This window comes from Camelus dromedarius, chromosome 25 (assembly GCF_036321535.1).
Source record: "Camelus dromedarius isolate mCamDro1 chromosome 25, mCamDro1.pat, whole genome shotgun sequence".
In the NCBI taxonomy this organism is placed as follows: domain Eukaryota; kingdom Metazoa; phylum Chordata; class Mammalia; order Artiodactyla; family Camelidae; genus Camelus; species Camelus dromedarius.
Window position 1 is genome coordinate 19,682,096 of NC_087460.1, and position 16,502 is coordinate 19,698,597.

At 43.4% G+C, this 16,502-nt stretch overlaps 1 protein-coding gene across 2 annotated transcripts in view; it reads right to left on the minus strand.

Annotated features, from left to right (window-relative positions):
- Positions 1–16,502, minus strand: part of DENND5B (DENN domain containing 5B) — a 156,805-nt gene that overhangs the window by 79,291 nt on the left and 61,012 nt on the right. For both annotated transcript variants that reach the window (XM_031443842.2, XM_031443841.2), the window contains one exon: positions 9,551–10,217. In XM_031443842.2, the coding sequence (XP_031299702.2) occupies positions 9,551–10,217 (667 nt within the window). The remainder of the gene's footprint in view (positions 1–9,550; positions 10,218–16,502) is intronic.

The window sequence follows — 16,502 nt, forward strand, 5'->3', positions numbered from 1 at the left end:
CTAAACGTGTCTTCCACTTGACTGTTCCTGAGTTGCTTCCTTTATAGTAAATGGTGACAACAGGTACAGTGCTTTCCTGAGCTCGGTGAGTCGTTTCAGCGAATCATGGAGCCTGAAAGGGCGCTGTGGGGAGTAGCCTGGCACCCTGCTTGTGGCTGGTGTGTGAAGTGAGGGCAGTCTTGCATAAACCAAGCCCAGAAGCCTGTGGAATCCGATGTTAACTCCAGGCAGTTAGTGTCAGGAGTGGACTGAATCGTCGGTATCAGATCTGACAGGTGTCTGGGAGGAAAGAAGCTCTCATTTGGTGTCGGAAAACATAGGATTCAACAGAATGACCCAGCCTCATAGAAGCATGTGGTTTAGGAAGAGAAAGGATCAAAGGGCAGGGGATGAGGAACCTTTGATTCCTTGGTGGCTGTACGGTCAGCCATGGTGTAGAGCAGCAGCTATGCTGAGATAAGCTACTGAAGGTAAAAGTTATCGATGGACTTTATTGATGGATCCAACTCCTGGGGAGTTGTTTCGATAGATGCGTAAAGAAATGCAAACCAATGAGAAACAGTGAAATAGACAATCCCTTGATTACTGTTACCTGTAATAGCTAAAATGAAGTTAAGAGGGTGCTGGGTCAGACTCTGATGCTGGGCCAACTGGCTTCAGAGCTGCCTCCAAAGGGAAAAACTATTCGGGGACAACAAAGCACACCAAAGTCCACGTGGCGTGTGGGAAGGGCAAAACCAAGAAACTACCGAGACCGGGCGCTCAGTATGAAGGAGCTGTCTCGTTTGGTAAACTGGTATTCTGAGGAAGCTTTACTAACAAGGACCAACAGAGAAATTTAGGAGCAGGATCTCCACTGTTAAATGCTGCAGAGTGGCAGGACCCACAGCTACGGGACAATCACAGATGGCTCTTCATGATCCAGACACACAGCGGGTTGTTCCCGAGGGAACAGCCAGCCCGGTGCACTGGACAAAAGCTCCTGTAAAGTCTGTTTACACTAAGAAGGGGGACTGCCCGACTTCCCCTATAAAAGTTAAGCGGGACACCCCAGGTGAAGGCACTGACAGTGTTCATATGCAAGCCTTGTGGGGCTGGCATTATGATAATCGGGATATTCACAACCAAAGAGGCCAATCCCCAGGTCATGGTAAGTACCGTGGGCCCCTCTTGCATCAGCAACCCACGTAACCCTACAGTCAGAGAAGCCAGTCTCAGCTTCCCCTCATGAATTTTAACAGATGTTAATAAAGACATTATATTAATTAAAAAGCAAATGTGGGGAGGCAGAGGAAAGAGTCAAGAGACTGGTCTCGGCAGGGTGGAAATTTTTAAACAGCTATTAAGGAACTGGGTGAATAAAGCAAATATTGATAGGGGTGGAAAAGAGGAAAAAGAAAGGAGAGTGTCAAGGGACCCATCCTAGCAGGATGGACATCTGGATGGTTATTAAGAAATGGGACGCATAAAACGGACACTGATGGGGATGAAACAAAGGTCTTAACGCAGCACTATCTGAGACTGGGTGGATCAAAGGGGCTCCTGCTGATCCCCCTACATTTAAGGGCCTATTTACCCAGTTTGGAGAAATTTAAGACACAGGAAAAGCAATGATTATGAGAAACCAGACCTGAAATCACCTGGGGCAGCGGTCAGGCAGATTCATCAAGATAAAGACTGCCAGAAGGACCAGGGTCTCTTCGCTCAACCAGCTGCTGGCTAAAATGGTCAAGGGGCGGAGAAGAGAGCTTTCTGGACTCCTTCACTTGGATGGGGCCTCATGCTCTGTGACACCAAAACCTGCTGGTGAAGTCTTAACACAGGCTACGCACAGACTGAGAGAAAATCAGAAATGTTAAGACTGACTGGATTAAGGTGGAAGTTTGGGTGAAAACTGGAATGTTTAAACAGGCTTACCCGAATGGTTTATGGGAATAAATAGTATGTCTAAATGGGGAACCCCCCCCGAAGTAAAACAGAAGGCATGTCAACGGCCCTTGATGTTAACTGGACACGCTAAACGGGAGTAAGACTGCTCGAGCCCACGCTGCGTTGTAGACCAGAAGCTGGCGCCTGTACAACAGACTGTACAAAGCTCTATGTGGCGCACAGACTGGGGCTACAGCAAAAGCCTGTGAGCGCCTCTCAGTGACAACCACTGGGATGCTGGCCTAGAGAATTTCCATTTTAGAGGCCATTCCTAGCCTGCCATCGGACGTTAGTCTAAACTGCCCCTATCACTGAAAGACATAAAATAACTCTGACACCCAAGAAACCCATGATGTCTTGGGTGATGTCAGAAAGACACTCTAATGAAGAAGGCAGTGCACAGAAGAGCTCCCTGACAAAATGGACACTGTTTACACAAGATCTTGTTACAAGGAGAAGGCGAGGAGGAGATACCACCAGGAGCCTCTTTTCCCAGAGGACTGACTCTGGAACTCAGTGAGGAGCTGCCAGAATCTACTGTCACTTGGACAGTCTAGACTCCTGTCAACTGACCAACAAAGAGCTGCTTGGTTTATGGATGACAGTTCCAAGGTGAACGGCGACCACTCTGATCAAAAAAGGTAAACCCAGATGGGCTCGGTGGGCTGACCTGTGTGCTGCTCTAGCAGTGAGGGAGGCACTGAACCATGGGAAAAGACCATACGCTTGGGTTTTTATGGACTCAGGGATAGTGGAAAACTGGACTATTAGCAGCATGCCTGTATGGAGTGCAGTCATATGGAAATCACCCTGGGAATTTACGGGCCACATTAAAATAGAGTGTGTTGATGCCCGACAGAAGAACCCCCTTCCAGGTTTGGGAAGTGACTGTAACCACCAAGTGGACTCCTTTTTCGTGCACTCCTGTGAAGTGCACTTGGGTCCATGAAACGAGTGGACACGGGGGCGCTGCAGGAATGCGGAGATGGGCTGAATCTAGACACAACACCTTTACATGCTCTGAGGCACAAACTGCCAACAAGAATTGTTTTGTCTGCCAGCAAGAGAGACAGAGGCTGTAGACGGCTGTGGGGAGGACCCCCCAAGGGGGAACGCCCTACTGTAGACATGCAGCAGGCAAGGAGGCTGCCCTGGAGAGATGCCAGCAGCCCCGGCTGGGGGGCTGTGAATGGGCCCTACCAGGAACAGACCTTCGCACTGGGCTTTGCATACGAGGCAGGAGATGCAAATGCTTAAAATACTACCAGAGGCCTGGAACGGAAGGTACCCTACCACTGTGGGCCGCCAAGTCGCGCATCTTCAGGTTAAGGGACACAACACACTCATGGCATATGGTGTCCGGTAGTGGGAGAAGAGATGCCACATCAGATGGACACACGACGTTGCTTGTCATCCTCATAGTGATGGTTCAATAGAGAATTACAAGAGGCAGTTGAAACATCTGTTGTCTCAAATGGGTGACACAAAGGCACACAGGGCTGACTTACACGCCTTCATGAGCGTGTGCTCACACTCAACATTGGGGCCCCGAGGGCGGGTCCCCACTAGACAGATACTTCTGCTCTTCCGGTGGGTCCAGGGAAAGGGGAATAGAGATGGATGCTGGCATGATTACACTTCTTCCCAAGGAGGAAGGATGCTGGTATGTCAGTACACTTTTTATTTTCTTCCCTACATCAATTCAGCTGTCTTTCTCCTACTTGACGGAGGACCAGGACTACAGTTACAAGTGCCAGGAGCAGGGATGAGTCCCAAGAAACTGAAACTCTATTTTTAAATCTCTATTTCAGAATTCCTAAGAGCCCGATGGGGTGGACTGTGCCTTCACCCCATCCAGCAAAACTGGGGTGAACAGTGAGGCAGAACAGCCCAGCAGCTCTGTACTTCGGAACCTGAGCCCGGTATGAATGCTAGTGGACTGAGGGGCAGATACCTGCTACACTGGCATTGCTGCCTGCAATCTGAACCAGCACCACGGCCAGACCCAACGTCCCTTCCAAAGGAGGGGAAGTCTGGGTATAAATGGAAAGAAAGAGGAACAGTGGCTAAGGATAAAGAAATGAATAAGTGATTATGTAATAAGAGAAATCCAATATTACATTAACACCTTGAAAGGGGCTCAGAGCAAAAGATGACATTGCCTCTCAGCTCAATTATACCAGAAGCCTTGAAAGGGGGAAGCTATATATTGCTGCTTTTGGACCCTGACAAGAGGGAATGGAAGCCTGCAAACCTCAGTGGCCTTGCCCTGGGAGACATTTTCATACAACAGGATGATACACTGAACTAACCGGTAATGACTGAACGGGACAAGTAATGTGCCAGCAGCGTTGAACTGCTGGGGTTCTTTCGCTATTGTAAGGGATCATGGTCAAAGACCAGGGGGCGGCCTGTGGGATAATAAAAAATATGTGATCTCTGTCTCCAGCTAATGCTGATGACAGTGATGAGAACGATGACAGGGGAGGAATGGGAGGGAGAAGTGGGAGGAGAAAGAACAATCCGAAATAAACCATTAAAGACACTGAACTGGTACTTAAGATCTTCCCAACAAGGCCAAACAGTTTACAGACGAGTTACCTCAAATAGTTACAGACCAAATAATTACGACCTTAAATCAATCCTCTTCTACTTCATCTCCCAGAAAAAAATAGAATACTTTCCAATTCATTCTATGAAGCTAGAATAATCTTAATACCAAAAACCAGGCAAGAGGTACAAGGAACAAAAATTATAAGCCAAATCAATAAAAACATAGATGTAGAACTTCTAAGCAAAATGTAAGCAAACTAAACATCCCAGGAAGGCAGTAATACACCACGACCAACTCAGGCTTGTCTCAGGAATAACAGGGAGGAATGAAGACTTTTCACCTTATTAAGTGATTTAAAAGGAGAAAAACACAATCTGACTTGATGCAAAAAGAGCATTCAATAAAATACAACATGCATTCATGATTTTTTTAAAACTCTGAACAAACTAGGAATAAAAGGAAACTCCTTTAACCTGGTAACAAGGTATTTACCGAGAACTGGAGCAAATGTTATACTTAGTACTGAAACATTAAAAGGATTCCTTTTAACATCAGGAAAAAGACAAAGATGCCTGCTGTTGTCCACTCCGTTCTCTGTTGCACGGGAGAGCCTCGTTAGTACTGCATGGCAAGGAAGAGAAAGAAAGGTGACAAGGACTGGAGGAGAACAAACAAAACCGTCATTATTTGCACATTACCATCTACTTTACTGTTACAAAACTATACTGAGAGACGTTAAAGAAAGACCTTATAAATGCAGAGATATTTCACTTTCATGAAAGGGAGACTCAATATTCTAAATATGTTAATTGTCCCAAAACTGGATTCAATGAAATTTTAATAAGAAGAAGGTGGTGAAGAGAACTGCCCTATAAGAAACCATTACTTTAAAGCTTTAATAATCACACAACAGCATGGTTTACTACAGGGACAGAAAAATTGGCAGAAGAAATGGAAAGCCCCGAAATACATAAAGGACCTTCACATACAGGAACTTCCATGACAGAAATGGCCTGCAGATCAGAGGGAGGGAGAGTGGTCTATTCAGTCCCTCGTGCTAGAACAACCAGTTACAGATATTTCCAAAATACTAAATTTGATCTCTTCCTCACAACATAAACAAAAATCAATTTCTTGCAGACAAAGGCCTTAAATAGTAAATGTAACTTTAAAACATTTAGGAAAAAAATGCAGACTATTTTTATGTACTCAGAATAGAGAAGGATTTTTTAAATAGAATAGAAAGTTCAGTCATCAGTTAAAAGATCAGTAAATTGGAATTTATGAATATTAAGAGTATCTTAATTCATCAAAAGACCCCTAAAAGGAAACAAAGGGCCACAAATTGGAAGGAGAGAGGTGCCACTCATATAACTGACCAAGGATCCGTGTCTTGAATATATAATGAAAGCTTGTTAAGAAATATGTCTTAATATTTAAGTTTTTGCTTATCACAAAATAAAACTAGTAGTATAAAAACACTGGCCTAAGCTGTTCAATTTCTAACGCTCTTAGGATATAGGTCAGGTCATGGGAACCCACCTTCTGCCATCAAAATATCAAATTTGCTTTTATAATTTATAAATTCCATAACCAACAAGTTAGAATGTTTAGCAACCTGTGTTAGCATGACTAGCAACCTGTGTTTAGGTTTCCAACTTCTTCAAGAAAACTTCAAGCAGCTCCTGCCTTCTGACAAGGTTAATTCATGCACAACTTGCAGAGGGAGAGGAAGGCAAGGAGTACTGTGAAGGCCCACAGGCAGGTGTGCAGCGTGGGCTGTGGGTAACTGCTTATTTCCATTGTGAACAAAGGAGGTAAGCAAGGCCCCAAAATATTCCTGAGACTTTAATTACTGGTACCAACAGTCAGAGGCTGGTGTTTAAATTCCTCTCTTTTATTCCTCCCCTATTCCTTTGAACAGATGATCAGACTCCAATACTCCCACTGTCTTGCTCCAGGTATTTCTCGGCGGCAAAAGAACAGTGTTCTTTTCTGACCTGGGGTCCTAGAAAAGAGCCTTTACCTCTTGGGTTCATTCTCTACTTAAAATTTCTAGCTAGTTACCACTGCAAAGTGACTGTGATGTACACATTCTCTGAATAACAGATTGGATCGCTTTAAATGGGCTGTGGACCAGAATTTTTAATCAGTTTAGAAGGACATTTTTATCACTGAAATTCAACTATTTTGATTCGCTTTGGGTTTTCATGGTAATTGTTCAAGGCAAATGTTTTTAAATTTTATGGCATCAGTGAACAAAAAATGAAATATCAGATGTTATTAAAACCCCTGAACACAGTCAGGAAAAATGAAGAAGGGCACCAGAGTACAAATCAACATAACAGCTCTCTTATTTCAGTCATTTAAATGAAATGTCTTTTTCTAACAGAAGAGATGTTGTCACTGTTAAAATCTGCATTTACACAGATACTCTACAATTATTTAACATGGTACCTTTACAAAAGACCTTCAGAGGTGAATTTATAATTTAAAAATAAATATTGAGACAGACAAGGAGAGGTTAAGTGCAGTGCCCTCTACAGTTAACATGTGGATAACTGTGCTGTCCACGTGTGTTAACATGTGGTTGCTCTGGAGAAAGACTGATCCAAGCCTGTTCTCAGCTCTACCCCATTACCTAATAGCTGTGTGATCCTGTGTATGTTACTAAGCTTCCCTGAGCCTCCATTTCCTCCTTCATAAAAGCATGGCCCGTAGTAACTCACTGATGAGAGGATTAAATGTAGGGGGAGAAAATCCAAAGTGCATAAGGCATTTTAGTAGTATAATTCCTAATATAAAGTGATTTCCATGAATGGTTAGAAAATTACTTCATGGGGCGCTTTTTTTTTTTTTTTTTTTTTTGTATGACACTTAAGAAAACATATGTAGCGTTCTGCAATCTCAGGATTCACTCTTGTTCTTGGCATAAGACCAAGTTACCAAAAACTACTCATGTGAGTACAAAACATGCTCATAAATACTCATTAACTTGAAACTGAAATAAGTAGGTAGATGTTAATTAACTCTAACTTTTCAACAGACTCCATAAACCAAATGGGATAAGCTAATCAAACGGAGCAGAAAGATAAAACAGCTCAGGACAGACCAAGCAGTGAGACATACAGTGCTACTTAAAACAGGAAGTGTGATAATGAAGGGGTTTTTTTCCTTTAAAAAGCATGACATTTAGTGTCAGAGAACATGTATTACGTTCTCAACCCTGAAACAAATGCCTTGACTGTTTAACAAGGTTATACTTTAAACGCGGTAATATGCTGGACCCTCACAACTTAAGATCTGCATAACTTACAGAGGGCTAATGTAGGACTAATAAAGCAAATCACAATCACAACAACATGGGCTGTCATTCAGTCAGCAATGGTGCCCTAAGTACCGTGTGCAGGCTTTCTTATTTAACTTTCACAATAAATCAGTGAGAGAGGAAGGAAAAAATCTGTTACCCCCGGAAAGATGAACTGACACTCAGGAAAATTACTAACTTGTTCATGGCTACAGTTAGTAAGTGACAGAACAGAGATGTGAACTCATGACTGTTACCACTCCAAACACCAATATTCTTTCTGGCCCAAATTGCTTCTCTAGGCAGAACATAAGGAAACAGAACTCAATGACCAGAAAGATCCCTTGTAAATGTAGGATCTAAAATTATTTTTACTAATAAGCTGTTACACCTGAGGGTTATTAACCTCCAGGCCCCTGCCCCTCCCAGCAACTCTCTGACCCCTACCCACTTCAGGGAAAAAAGCAAGAAAGAAAGACATGGAAAGGAAAAGAGAATTACTTAAAGTTAAATATTTCAGATACAAAAGAGCGACCTGCAGGTAATAACCTGCACTAAGAAAGCGAGGGAAAGTGAGAGTGAGAATTTAGGAAAGAATTTAGATTAGTCATTAGACAAGAACTCCTAACAACAAAACTGAGACGCTGGAACACATTATCAGACAACATTATGTAGGATAAACTGAAGAAAATACAACCTCGTGAAGGGCTGTCAACACACAAACAGTGTCAACACACACACAAGATGGGGAAGTACAAATACAGCCTGCTTGGCTCAGCCCCATTTATAATTTAAAATAGAAAAAAAAAAAAAAGGAAACTGGTAACACAGCCTGACAGCAGCAGTCAGGAGACCGCACTATTCTGCCAGCCTAAACGCAAGGTAGCAGAACACTAGCCCAAATATCAGCGCCACATTTCTCAAACGACCCATCAGTGCACAGGTACCGTTTTACATTGTCCTTCAATCCACTGTCCATTAAGACATCTCTATCTGCTCTGCAAACTCGTTTTCAGGCTGGAACCAGTACTCCAGTCTAGACTCAACGTGAGTCACAGTGGATGCGCTAGTAAAATAAAACTCAAATTGTGTTGGTTTCTTAAGGGTGTTTTGGGATAATTTTGAATGAAAAATATCACAAAGATCATTTCCTTCTGGGATTAAAAAACAAACAGAAAAGCCCTACTACGTAACTTTAGTGGGACTGCTGGACCTCGGAGAATCGTGCCTGTTCCACACGCCTGTCTGTGCCCCTTCTCCCACTAAACGTGAAATTACCCGCAGGCAGAGATCCAAAGCCAACTGCCTTAGGGAGCTGCAGAGTCAACATTCTGTGTGTCCCTTTCCAATATCAGCTGAGTTTTGATGTGAACCTTTACTAATCTGTAAAAAAAATAAGAAGTCTACATGTTCCTGGTAGGTAGAGGATTCTCTCAGTTTCACTATAAAAACAAATGTTTTGTTTATGATGATTATGTATTATCAGGGGAAAAAATGGCTTTTTCCATTAAAAAATAGACACACTCAAGTTATCCAAGTCAACGCTTTTATATTCCTTCCCTTTTCCCTCCACAGCCACTGCCGCCCAAAGAGAAGTAACCCCTCAGCCTCTGGTCCTGCCCAAACCCACTCCTTTCACACAGAACAGAACAGACTTCTGACCACGAATTACTTGGTTTGAATAATATACCCCGTGGAAATACAGTAGCTGGAGCATAAGTACCTGCTGTGGGGAGACCTCAAGTCTAGGGCAGACCTACCTTGTGAGTAGAGAAGGATCTGCATCTCTAAGAGAACACAGGTGAACACCTGCACCAGGTTCTCCAGCCCCAGGAGCTCAAAGGCCTCCCGCAGAGGGTAATCGGAGAGGGGGAGCTCACTGGGCCCCGGCCTCTGGCAGATGATGGGTTCATAAACACCGTAAAACTTCAGCGATCTCCCTGGAGGTGGAAGGGGCACCTCGTAGAGAATATTATGGATGTAGCTCTCCAGCGGCAGGGGTGGTGGCTGCTGTGAGGTAACGGCCTTGTAGAGCTGGATAAGGAATTTCTTGCAGGCCTGCATGAAAGGCAGTGGTGTGATCAAACAGATACTTTTGGAAACATACAGGGTGTCTCTGCTGATGTCATAGGAGTTGTATCGCTGGAGTTTCAAAAGGGAAGTGGTGTCGCCCTCGTCAGCGCTGCTGGCCAGCGAGTCCATGCTGCAGGACGACGAGGCGTACACGCTGCTGTAGTGCTCCGCGTTGTGCATCTGGTACAGCGTCTGCATCGCCGTGCAGATCTGCTTGCTTGTGACTTCTTCATAGAAGGTGAGAACGAAACCGTAGGTGCGAGAACCGTCTTCCCGGGTGATTATAAATGAGTGGAACTGGGGATCTTTATTGTCAGTTTGTGTTCTGAAAGACAGCCCTTTAGGCATGCATAGCTGGAGGGGAAAGAGAGCACAAGCATCAGAACGCGCACACAAACAACTTCAGACCAGAAAGAAATGTCTGCGAGCCTCCACCTGGGCCTGGGACCTCCGGCAAGTCACCTAACGTCTCTAAGTCTCAGTCTCTTTATCCGTGACATTTGCTGCATCGATGACTTGAAGACAAAATATGCAAGGGCACTTTATAAATATTTCATATTTAAGGACTATTTTGGGAGTAATGATAATGTTTCAGAGGAATATGTAAACAGGTGAAGGCTCATTTGATAAATGGAAAAAAGTTAAACACAGAATAATAAAATTAGCATCATTTTTGCTATTTTGAACGATATGATACTCTATCAGAAAAATAAACTTTGAAAATTGGAATGACTTTTTATTGACTGTAGCAGCAGAGTAGAAACAAGACATTTTAGATTATTTCCAGTAGAGATTATGCCTTTGGTCTTGGGAACTACCCAGGATTGAGTCAAACTTGGCAATAAAATTACATAATTACATGAAGAGTTAAAAATGCTATATTTAAGGTACTTAAAAGGCATAAGAAATTAGAATTGATTCCTTCAAACACTTTAAATAAAAGAAATAAAATAAATTACAGAAAACTTGAAATGGACTAAGGAAAACAGAACTTGTAATTCATAATCATTATTAATTTTCTTACTATTTCTTTCTCCTTTAGTATTACAATATGCTTTCTGCCTAGAAATAATTTTACCATACATTACTATATTACATTTTTCTTTTTCTTTTTTTTTCTTCCAGATTTAACAGTTGATCAGGAGTAAAATTTAGAAGTTCTCCCAAATCCAGATTACCAAGAAACTGTAATTCACTTTAAAAGTTACATGTCCTTCCTCCAAACCGTGAACAAGCACTTACTAAGTGTCTTTCTGAGCGAGGCCCTGTGACGGTGGGATAATGGTGAGAGAGACACAGCTCCCGCTCCCCTGGAGCTTCCAGTCCGGTAAGGATGACGGATGATTAAAAATCATAAAGTAGGGGAAGTGCTGTGACAGAGTGAATACAGGCTGCTGCGGGAAAGACACAGCAGGGGGACATAAATGAGAAAGGAGGGAGCTACTGGGGGCAAAATAAAGGACGTCCAAGTGGAAACCTGAGGATAAGTACAGGTGCTCGTGAGATAAGGAGAAGGCAGAGGGGACACGTGCAAAAGCCCAGAAGAGGGAATACGCAGTCTGGAGGGACTGAAACCCATTCGTGGTGGGGGCCGTGAGAGAGAGCGCAGGAGACATTAGAGATGAGACTGTGAAGGGCCCCGGTGAGTCATGCCAGGCGTCTGAGGAGGACAAGGGGAAGCCTCTGAAGGGCTTTTACAGAAACAGATGTGCCTCTTAAGACATGAGCCTTCAGGCATGCAAGGGTGGTGGCTTTCACAGGGGTTCCAAGGAGGTAGAAGGGCTGCTCCGAGTCTTAGAGTTTTCTCTGGTGCTCCTCTCTCTCACCGCATCATCCAGTCCATCAACAAAGATCATCAGTTCTACTTTCAAAAACACATTCAGAAGCAAATGACTTCTTCCTATCTTACAACTCTTACTACTCTAATCTAAGCCACATTCTTCTCTCGCCTGGATGACTACTACTATCCTCCTAACCAGTCTCCCTGCCTTTGTCCTTGTCGCCTGTATCTGCTCCCCCGTATGGTAGCCAAAGTCATCCTTAAAATGTATGTTAGATCTTGCCATTCTTCCCAAAACCCTCCTGTGGTCTTTCATTTTGCTAACAGCTGAAATCGTTACCCTGAAAGGTCCCTGGGAGGCACCCCCTGACGTGGCCCCAGCAACTTCTCTGCCCGCATCCCCCGCTGCTCTTCAGCTCTGCTCCAGCACCGCCGGCCACACTGCTGTTCTGCGAGCACACCTATCAACCTCTTGCTGCAATCCGCTCTTCCTCCTGGCTGGAACTAGCTTCCTCGACCCACACAGTTCATTCCCAGTGGCAGGCTGTATTTTCTTAAAAAATGGCTTCAAAAAAATTTCTAGTGTCACGTGCTCTTCCAGAACCTTGCCACTCTCCCACCGAGAAGCTGGGGGCCTGCTCACAGCGCCTACACCCGGGCCCCGCAGGTCTGCTTTGTGAAGCATCAGGCGATAAACATCTCCGGCCAGCCAGTCTTAGTCACAACTACTCCGCTCGGCTCTACCACTGTGGCATGAAAGCAGCCACTGACAACATGAGGAATGAGCATGACTTTGTTCCAGTAAGACTTTATTTATAAAATGGGCAGTCAACTGTATTTGACCTAAGGGCCATGATCCTGCCCAGCCCTGGCCTCGTCAAGAAAAATGCAACAGAAGTAGCAAGTGACAGTGAGTGACTTTTGAGGCAAGGCTTTATAAAAAAAGGCAATACAGCCTCCCCGTGCCCCTCTGGTCACACACCCTGAGAACCCTGAGCCAGCATGTAAGAGGTCTGGCTAACCTGAAGCTGCTGTCCTAGACCCACCACGTGGTGGGACCACAGAGGCAGCCCCAGCTACGTTTCTAGCCCAGAAGACAGGCCCTGCGTGAGCGGGCCGCAGAGCTCCCAGTCCTCAGCTTCTGCACCACCCTGACACCTCACAGAGCAGAGTGGGGCTCCCCCGTAAACTCCACACAAATTGCAGGTCTGTAAGCAAAATAATAATTTTGCTGTTTTAAATTCAGAGACTACAGTCCCTAGGCCAAAGCCAATCTGCCACATGCTTTTGCAAATAAAATTTTATTGGAACACAATCACGCCCATCCTTTTTTTTTTTGGAGGGGGGAGGTAATTAAGTTTATTTATTTGATGAAGTACTAGGAATTGAACCTAGGACCTTGTGCGTGCTAAGCATGCACTCTACCACTGAGCTGTCCTCCCCCAATCATGCCCATCCGTTTAAGCACTGGCCATGGCTGCTTTTGCCCTTCACTGCGACAGAAACTGTAAGGCCCACAACGCTCAACTATTCACTCTCTGGTCCTTTGTGGAAAAACCTGCCAGTCTGTGTTTCACACAACTTAAGTAACATTGGGATGGTCTGTCATGTGGCTACAGATACCAAAAAACTCCTTTACTTCCTGCAAGTCTCCATGTGAATATTACCTTCCTGTACCTTTCTGTAAAAAATGGTGTTTTCATCCTGTAATTGCCATTGAAATGTCACTTCTCTAGAAAGTCTGTATTGAATGAAGCAACTAAAATCTTGCACCACAAGTAAACATATGTATACTGACAAACATTAGTGGATTCTCTAGTTTTGTTTGAGCTCTAGATTGCAAACTATGCAAGGACTAGTAACAGCCCTAACCGTTCAAGAGGACCACACGTGGAACAATATACTATTTGGGGCCATAATCAATGTTGATAAAGCTGAAAAGCAAAAACTGTGAAGCTCAGCATAAGTAACCCAATGAAAACGACTTTATATTTCATATCACTTAATATGAGACTCGGAAAGAGTGAAGGTAGCTTTACTTAATTGTTATTATATATGCATGTTGACAAGAATTAAATTACTGTGTATATTTGGGCAGAATAAAATATAGATTTATCTTATGATAAATCCATGAATGCCTGGATTTGCTAAGGACAAAACCTGCTTCTTCCTAATCTTGGGAATAAAAGGCTATGGCAGGGGATTTGCAAAATTATGCCTTCACATTAAGGCTGCTTTCATCAGAACAAGTCAATAAGATCTTCTGCTGATATTATGAATGAAAACTCATCTGACATACTTCCTATAATCAATGAAGGCTGCAGGAAGGATGATTTGAATAGTCTTGCTCCAGGCTAAGCTCAAATTTGCATAGCACAGTGCAAGGCACACTAAGTGTTTGTTGAATGAATGAATGAATGAATGAATGAACAAGAAAATCAGAAACTACAGCTTGAGGTACAGGATCAGACAGAGCTCACCTCCTGACCCAGCCTTTAGTTCTCTTTTTACATCAAGCAGGCACTACAGAGACAGTGACCTCCAAAGTCAACATAAAGACTTAGTTTAATTGACAGGCGTTCCTGACATCATAAACCACAAAATTACAGCTCAAACTGTTTTTGAACACCTGCCAAATATTCCCTTAAGGGTCTGTAGCTTTCTTTAGCACGCATTCAAACATTTACAGGAAGAGCTTGCCAAAAGTTGTGCTCAACATGAAGAATAACTTTCTATGCTACAGATAACAGATGTAAGAATTCTTAAATTCTCTTCCTACAAATCAAAAAAAGTAAGAATTCTATTTCTAATCCAGGAACCATAAATTGGAAAATGCTATTGTTTTTTCATTTTTAAAAGTGAGAATCGCATGCATTGAAGTTTATTTTTATAATCTTAAGCTATAAATCAAGACGTGCTCACCATGGCATTCAACGACATCTTGTTATCCCTTAATACTGTTGTTTGCTAACAATCCTCTCCCCATCGGACTCTCCCACAACAGCTAAAAATTTAGAGTGGTCACTGCTGATCAGATTGTCGCTGGCAATCAGATTACGCTAGCAAAGTGAGCCCATAACGCTGTGTACATCTCCTGACTCCTGACTTGAGAGACCAAATGTCCTTATTACCTCTCTGGGCTCTTTCAGGCAGTCTGGCTAGAATTTTAACAACTCTTTTTTCTATTTTCTATAGTTCTATCTATGACTCCCATTCCTTCTCTCTTACTATACAAACAAAAGGTATTCAAAAACCTTCCAATGAGTTGCTCAGTTTACCCTTCCTTCCTTCTTTTTTAATAAACATTTATTTTACATCATTTGTTGTATTAGATCTTGGTAATTCAAAAGACAAATAAGAAAATAGTCCCGTATTTTAGGGAGCTCACAGCCAAATAGAAAGAGAGAGAGATAAGCCAACACTTACAATATAATGTGATCACTACTGCTAAAGAGTGTGTTCAAGGTGCTGCAGGAATAGAGAAGAGAGAACATCTAACAATTCCTGCTTTACAGATGGTTGTGCAGTGGAGGTGACACCTGAATACACAAAGATGGGACAGGGAAGTCCTGTAAGCAAGCATACATTCCCTCATTTATCAATGATTCGAACCTCTGCCATGTGCAAAGCTAGGGATATGCAATGCATGAGAGAGTGTTCCTGTCCTAATGGTACTTACATTATAGCAGGAGACGCTACATAATTAATCAATTCATTCCAAATATGATAGTGCTACACAAAGGTACAAGGTGCCAAGAGAACCTACGGGGACCTGACTGAATGTTGGAAGGGTGATGGAGGGATGGAGGGTGATGGTCAGGGACGGCCCCTCTGAGGACATGTTTAAAGTGAAACCCAGAGGGTCAACATGAAGAATTCACCAGGAGGAGGGCAAGTGGAAGAGCCCCCTAGGGAGTGAGGCAAATGCAGAAGCAGAAGCTCCAGAGTGAAGAACGGACAGGGCAGGAGAGGAGACCAGTTAGACAGTCACTGCAGGAGTCCGGGGGCACGCCTGGTGCTTTGGCCTAAGGCGGGTGAGCAGAAGCAGAGAGAAGACAGATAACTGACTGCTTATGGGAGAGGGGGAGAAGGTGGGAACCTTCAAGGATGATGCTAGATTTTTGGCTTAGGCAGCCAGGAAGATGGCTGCACCACTCTGACCAAGACTGGTGGGAAGACGGTGGGTTCAGTTTTGGAAATGCTGGGTTTGAGATGCCAGTGTTAACAGTCTATCTACGATGCTAACAAAACAAACAGGCTCTCTCAGGAACAGCTGGATCGAAGCCCCTTTCCTAGGTTTTACTGTGAGGCACGAACTTACAGCTGGGGCAAAACGAGGGCTTACTTTCATTCTAATATCAACTCTGTGGATGTAACTGAGGGTCACCCATTTCAAATTCAAACACTTGCTTAGTTTGTAATAAGTATACGGTGCTCTTTTTCCTCTGAGTTTTGCAAGATGAATCTGAACAGGTTTTTTTCAGCCAGTCTTTTATGTTTTACTCTCTGGTCATCATTCCACTCCACCCTTCTCTGTGATCGAAGTAAACAGTAAACTGTAAACTCTGGGTTTTATAGATTATAAAGAGCTATATAATAGTTATTATGCTTGTAATTACCTGAAATAACATATATCAGATGTTTCATTTAGGACATATGACCAAACTAGAAACTCTAGACTTCACAGAACTTGCTTAAAAAGATACTGACTATATTTTCTTCCTAACAAGTTATCCTAGATTCACTACATTCTGAAGGATCTCTACCAGAACCTTACTTACATAGACAGTCATGGATGCCAATATGCAGATTTCCTTAAAGGAATCTGAAATCGGGGTGGAGGGAGACAGGGGAGCTTC